The sequence below is a fragment of the Moschus berezovskii genome, chromosome X, assembly GCF_049115385.1.
Source record: "Moschus berezovskii isolate FMDL1 chromosome X, NW_MosBer_1.0, whole genome shotgun sequence".
NCBI lineage: Eukaryota > Metazoa > Chordata > Mammalia > Artiodactyla > Moschidae > Moschus > Moschus berezovskii.
The window spans coordinates 34,941,837-34,949,104 of NC_142488.1; the positions used below are offsets into that span (position 1 = coordinate 34,941,837).

At 41.8% G+C, this 7,268-nt stretch overlaps 1 protein-coding gene across 1 annotated transcript; it reads right to left on the bottom strand.

The window, feature by feature from the left end:
* Positions 1–5,804: 5,804 nt before the first annotated feature.
* LOC129563843 (melanoma-associated antigen 10-like) lies at positions 5,805–6,704 on the bottom strand. The gene has a single exon (XM_055437568.2). The coding sequence runs from the start codon at positions 6,597–6,599 to the stop codon at positions 5,805–5,807; it is 795 nt and encodes a 264-aa protein (XP_055293543.2). The 5' UTR covers positions 6,600–6,704.
* Between the last annotated feature and the right edge of the window lie 564 nt (positions 6,705–7,268).

The window sequence follows — 7,268 nt, forward strand, 5'->3', positions numbered from 1 at the left end:
CTTCTTGGCCCAAGGAAGTATTTTACTTTTTTTTGGTAGATTCCCTGGGATTTTGTATGTAGAAAATCATGTCATCTGCCAACAGTGATGGTTTTATTTCTTCTTTCTGGTCTGTCAGCCTTTTATCTCCCTTTCTTTCCTTATTCACTGGGTAGTATTTCCAGCATTATGTTGAACAAGAATGTTGAGAGCAGACATCCCTTCCTTGTTCCTCAGAGTTAGGGCAAAAGCAGCCTTTCACTGTTTAGTATAATGTTAGCTGTAGATTATTTATTTATTGGTAGAAGCTATCGACTTAACGAAGTTATACTCTAATCCTGTTTTTTTCTGAGTTTTTATCATGATGGGTATTGAATTTTTTCAAATGTTTTTCCTTTATCAATTGTTAGGATCATGTGATTTTTCTTTAGTTGTTAATATAGTAGGTTCAGTCTGATTGATTTCAAAAGTTTAATCAGTCATAGATCCCTGCAACCCTGCTTTTATGGTCTTTCAACTGACTGAATCATGCCCACTCAGATTGTCCAGGATAATTTCTCTTAAAGTCAACCAATTAGGGGTTTAAGTTACATCTATAAAGTTCTAATTGATGAGTTCTCCAGAAAAGCAGAACCACTGGGAGATTATAGATAGATAGATAGATGGAAAGATAGGTAGAAAAGAGAGCAGAGGGAGACAGAGAAGAGAGGGGAAGGGAAGGGAATGGAAAGAAGAAAAAGAGACTTTAATGAATGGTTATTGTGATTATGAAAGGTAGAAAGTTTAAAATATTCAAGGTGTACCACCAGGCTGGATACCAAGGAAAGAGCTGATATTTCAGTTCCAGTCCAAAAACTGTGTGCCGTGTGCCGGCAGATTTCCCTCTTGCTCAGGGGAAGTCATTTTTTTGTTGTTGTTTATTTCAGGCTGATTGGCTGCGGGCCACACACATTGTGGATGGCAGTATGCTTTGCTCAAAATCCATCAATGTACATATTACTCTAAAGCATACACTCATAGAAACATTCAGAATAAGGTTTGCCCATGTATCTGAACACCATGGCCCAGCCAAGCTGATACATACAATTGAAACCATAACTATCATCAATAGTGTCACTGTAACACCTACAGTAAGTGCTTGATTGAATACATAGGGACTTTGGCCGGGCTATGTTAAGTTTCTGCTCAACCTAATTAGGAAACAGGGATATATAAATTAAAATAACTCTATGACAAATGGCAAAACATGTCTGTGAGAATGCATTCACATAGATAATTGATGCAAACATGAATTGATATGACATTTTTAGAATGAAATTTTAGCAATATTTATAAAAATTGAAAATAATCACACTTTCTACTTGAATATAGGTTACACACAGCTATGTCTTTAAAATAAAGTGCATATTTTCCAAAGAATTCATGTTCCAAAATGCTTATTTCAGTTCTGTTGGTCATAGAATAAAGTGGGAAGCAACTATGTGTCTATCAGTGGAAAAATGGTTAAGTTACAGCACACATTCATGGTAAGCCTAGGTAGAAGTTACAAAAGTGAAGCAGATACATATGTCTTGCTATGGAAGCGTTCTTCATTAGTTGATCATTTATAATTGACAGGCAAGAGGGAGAAGAATATATACATCACTACCCATGTATTAAAAAAAATCACAATGTATGTTTATTAAATATATTTATATGTGAAAAAACCTAGAATCAACTTTAGCACATCAGATTGTTCATAGTGGTTAACTCTGGAGAATGGCTGAATTTTTGAGAAATATTCTAAAGAGTGGAATTGTGATTTATTTGTCTTGTTAGAATTTTTTTTCTTTGCAAGAAAACTCTTTGTACTGTTACCTTAGTAATTGGAATATTTAAATAAGTCTGACAACAGAACTGTGCTACCCTGGTGGTTCAGATGGTAAATAATCTATCTGCAATGCAGGAGACCCAGGTTCAATCCCAGAGTCAGGAAAATCCTCTGGAGAAGGGAATGACTACCCACTCTAGTATTCTTGCCTGAAAAATCTCATGGAGAGAGGAGCCTGGCAGGCTACAGTCCATAAGGTCGAAAAGGGTTAGCCACGACTGAGCGACTAAGAGACAACAGCAGAACTAGTAGCTTTGATTCAGTGAGATAAAATTCTCTTAATCTGAAACGTGAATGGCTTAAAACAAGAAGCATTTACACTGCACATAAAGTGGATGCGGTTGGCAAGGACTCCCTGCTGTCAGTTAAAGTAGAGTTCCAGGCTTCCAACTCTTGTATGTCCACCATCTCAAGACAGGTTCTCCATGTTTGCTGCCAAATAGACGAAAAAGCATGCAAGTGTCAAACTGGTTCTCATGAGTCTTAGCCTGGAACTGACAAATATCATTACTTTAGCTTCTATTACAGTGGCAAGGGCTACTCACACAATCCTTTCTAGCTATGCATGTACTTGGCAGTGCAGTATTTCCAGATATCTAGGAAGTAGAGGAAGCCAGGATATGGGTGAACATTTGCAGTCTCTTCCACAAACTGTTAGATAATCTGTGTTCAATACAGAGCAACTATTATATAATTTGTTATGACAGCAACCCTCTTTGTTTCTTGGAGAAGTTTCTGAGAAGTGCAAATTCATCTTGCAATTAACCAGCTTTTTCAAGAGCCTAGGTGCTTTCCAATACAGGATGCCATTTCATTTTCAAAAGGAGCCTGAAAAATATCAGTAGGAAAGGTTCACCTTTCTTCACTCAGTAGTACCTCTCTACACTGCTCTTTGAAAGAGCCCCTATCATCTCAGTAGCCTGAGCATTTTCTCCTTTCTTTTTGGTGCATGTTCAATATCTTAACTTGGGAGCCCCTCCTACATGTCACCTGACTGAAAATAATGGAACATTTTCATCTGTGAAATGAAAATGTACAGGTGCCATTAGACAACCTGAAAACTAGCATTTTCTTCTGGGGAGTGTCCACAGATAAAAGGCAGTGGAAGGATAGTGACTTATTTTTCTTTCTTTTAAAATCAAAGCTAGCATGACTGCCAAGGAACCATTTTCCACCTTCTAGAAGTACTGCAGAATTTGTAGGAATTCAGCTTCTCTAGTGATTTCCATGGGGTTCCTTATCTACCATTTGTGGAAGAGGATTTGATTTTGACCACCTAAGTATTCTCACTGGAGAAGGAAATGGCAACCCACTCCAGTGTTCTTGCCTGGAGAATCCCAGGGACGGGGGAACCTGGTGGGCTGCCATCTGTGGGGTCACACAGAGTCGGACACGACTGAAGTGACTTAGCAGCAGCAGCAAGTATTCTCACATATAGGTACATAAGTCCAGTTTCAAAGAAGACACTAGTAAAATCCTAATTCAGATATCAAGTATTTGTTGCTCAGTCGTGTCCAACTCTTTGTGATCCCATGGACTGTAGCCTGCCAGGCTCCTCTAGCTATGGAATTCTCCAGGTGAGAATACCGGAGTGGGTAGTCATTCCCTTCTCCTGTGAATCTTCATGAGCCAGGGATTAAATTTGGGTCTCCTGCATTGCAGGCAGATTCTTTACCATCTGAGTCATAAGGCTGATTTCAAAAACCCCTTTCTAACTTCAGAGTTACATGCTGGAAACCAGTAGATTCTGTGCCCAGTCATATTCTGCTAACCCGTGTATTTGGAAAATGCCTCGAGTGTGATAAAGATGCTAATGGAGGACCATCACATTTCTAAAATTCACTGTCCAATGTGAACTCTACAGAGTAAGGGCTGTTGCTCTCAGAGGGATCCCATGATGAGGATCCATCAAGAGACGACTACAGGGAGTTGGAATATTCCATCAGGAAGAGGGCAGATGATTCTGGGCTATCTATTCCACTGGGAGCAGGACTTAGTGTCCAGAGGAATTAAGAAACAAAAGGTCTATAGTTGGGAGGAGTGGGCCTCAGGTAGGCAACAGACACTCTCCAATCAGAGGTCTTGTCCGAATTCTGTCACATACAACTCTGCCATACGAACTTGGGCATACTACCAAGCTCTGTGAGCCTTAGTTTCTTCATCTGTGAAATGGGACTGATAAGCCCTGTGTTGTAGGACTGTTGAAATCCATGTGCTGAATGTAAAATAACTAATGCACTGTCTTTAGTACACTGGGTCTTTCATGATTAGCAGTTACTACTTTTATCTTGACCTCAAACCCCAATACCCTCTTTATTGGATTTATTTATTGAGAAGATGTTAGGGAAAATGCAATGCTCTAGGACATGGTATACCAAGTCAGTTAAAAATGGTTATTATCAAGAAAACCTAAATCAGTTTTCCCCTTTAGAGCATATATTATTTCTGTTTTGGAGTTTTGTTAAACTGAATGCACCTCAAAGCCCCTAGAATTTGTGTAGAGGAGCACTCCTTCCATTCCCACTCAGCTGCCCTTCTACCCAAACCACCCTTATTTTCATTTATTTTGCCCCGACCAAAATTCTAGATCTCACATTTCTGTTGTTCACTCGCTCAGTCGTGTCCGACTCTGAGACCCCATGGACTGCAGCATGCCAGGCTTCCCTGTCCTTCACTATCTCCTGGAGTTCGCTCAAACTCATGTCCATTGAGTCGGTGATGCCATCCAACCATTTCATCCTCTGTCATCCCCTTCTCCTCCTGCCTTCAATCTTTCCCAGCACCAGAGTCTTGGACCCCATAAACAGTATGAAAAGGCACAAAGATCTCACATAGAGGTTGATAAATTACACTCAAGATAATCTCATTAAAATGTCCTTTGAATGGAGTTGGTTCTGGCTCTCTAAAAGCAGCAAAAACCGTGCCAGCCCAGTCGCTGGTGGCACTTTAAAGGAATATCACTCTGTTTCTCAGAAACTCCTTGATGACAGTGTACATAAAACAACTAGTTTGTGTACTGTGTTCTGCTGCACTGCTACAAGAGCACAGGACAAGTTCCACTCCTGTCCGAAGTACAGATTTCTTTGGCTTAACATAATACTATGTTCAGTGCAATAAGTTTTAGGTTATTAGCTTCAGACTCAGATACACTGGAGAGTCTGGCTCCTGCTCACCACTTCCATGCCTCACCTTGCCCACCACTCAGCTTCACTGAACGTTCCACTGAAGGACTTATGGTTTCTCAAGGCCCCAATATGCCTCGTCTCAGGGCATTTAAACTTGACTTCTGTCATGGATCCTCCATCTTCTCACTCACTTTTTCTCGTCCTTTAGGTCTTAGAGGATACCCACCATCATCTTCATGTCACTGCTGCTCCTATATGCTAAGATACTATGGATGGGGATTGGGTCTTACTTATCCTAATGTCCTCAGGACTTTAGTGTGGTGCCTTCTGAAGAGTAGCTGCCCAATTAATGTTTGGAGTTAATGTTCCTTCTACACCTTGAGTGAGCTAAGCAAATCCAAATATATGTATTTAATTTTTTTTGTAGAACACATTAACAGGGAAGAAACAAGCCAGGAATTGACCACTTTTTACTTTTTATTGCTATTTATTGACTCCAACTATCTTACTGCTGCATTCTTAGAAAATTCCAAGGAAATTCCTGGTTTCCATTTATTACAGAATAACAAATCTCTTACTCTTAAATCTGAGAAACAGTAATAGATGTGTAAACAATGTCATTCATAAACTTACATTCTTATGCTAATAAATCCTATTGTTAAAAGAAAAAAAATTGAAAAATGCCAAAAAGGTAAATTTCCAACACAGTGAAATATAAGAATACACAGGTGTTATATACTTTTCCCCCCTAATCCCACTCCAGCCTCCCACTGTTTCAAACATTGACATCCCTTTTCAAGAACAAAGTGCAGAGTCTGCCTCAGTCTTCACTAAGGGTGGGAGAAACCAGAACTTGCACTGGCCATGGCACTTGTGCCGGCTGTAGCTTCACTTCTGGCTCGGGCTTGCTCTTCCTCATCTCTCAAAGCCTCCTCATACTGAGATGGGAAGCTCTTGGGGTTGGTCCCATGGATCTTAGCCAAAAACTCCAGCAATTTCATTTTGCTGACCTCAGCATGGGCTCTCGGACCCCACAGGAATTCATAGCGAGGGGGATCACTAGTGGGCACAAGGTGGTACTCCAGATACTTTTCCTTCACCAGATCACTGGTGATGAGCCTCCTGGGTTCCCCAAAGATGAAATGCTTCCTCCCAGAATATATATCCATCATATTCAGCACTTTCCAGACTTCATCCTCAGTGGCGCAGTTCCCCTTCATGAAGATCACTCCCAAGACAATTATCAGGAGGCCAGTCTTGGGCATGCCCTGTTGCTCACTCAGCATTCCGTTGTAGGTGAGATCCAGCTTGTTAGCCAGGGTATAGCTATGGCTGATGGGATCCACTTCCTTCACATCAAGGCCAAAGACCAGCTCCATGCGCTCAGAGGCACTCCTGAGAATCTGAAGGAAGTCATCCTTGTACTCTTTGACAACATTACCAATCATGTCTGCCTTTGTGACCTGCTCTCTCGTTTGATACTTTTCCAGCAGGAAACTGATTAGCAGTTCCACCTTTTCATCTAGAAGGTCTATGTGCAAGTTCTCAAGGTCTGGCAGGGATTGCAAAGTGCTCGATTGTTCCATCTCTTCTTGGCTAGTGGAACCCCCATCTGATTTTTCCATCTCTTCCTGGCTGCTTGAACCCTCTGTTGATCTGCTTAATGAGGTGCCTGTGGTGACAGTGGAGGAGAAAGAGGCACTCTGAGGACACTGGGGAGAACTGGGTGTCCCAGAAATAGAAACGTCCTCCATGGGGCAGGGGATGAGAGAAGAGGAGGAGGAAGAGGAAGCCTCATTCTCAGCCTGCGTTACCCATGCACCTGCCAGGTCCTGGGTCTTCCTGTGGGCCTAAAAGTATTGGCTCATGTGGGAAGCATGGACTCTCCTTATTATCAGTCATAGGTGGCAGCTGACAGGAGTGTCATTAAGAGAGGGGGCTAAGAGGGCCCACAGTTTAAGGGAGAGGGGGAGGGTGTGACTGGTCACAGCTGGTAAACTTTGCCATCACAGCTCTCATGGAGGCTACCACCACAATCTTCCCTGAGGATAGTGCTCTAGGGGCCTCACAGGACTTCTGTCCTACACCACCTGTTCCATAATAACCTTAAGGAGGAATGGAAAAATTCCTCAGGATGCAGCTGGCCCTCTCATACTGAAAGCAGGGCAAGATTGAGGCATGTGGGGACCCTTGTGTTCAAAGGTGTGTTATCCGCTCAGCCTTCATTAAGGGTCTTCACCTTGACTCAATGCACTGATTGGAACATTTCCTCCTCCTGAACTAGGGCCACCCGC

What these genes read in the sequence shown, in the direction of transcription:
- LOC129563843 (XM_055437568.2), bottom strand. Translation starts at nt 6,599, where the DNA reads ATGGAAAAATCAGATGGGGGTTCCACTAGCCAAGAAGAGATGGAACAA.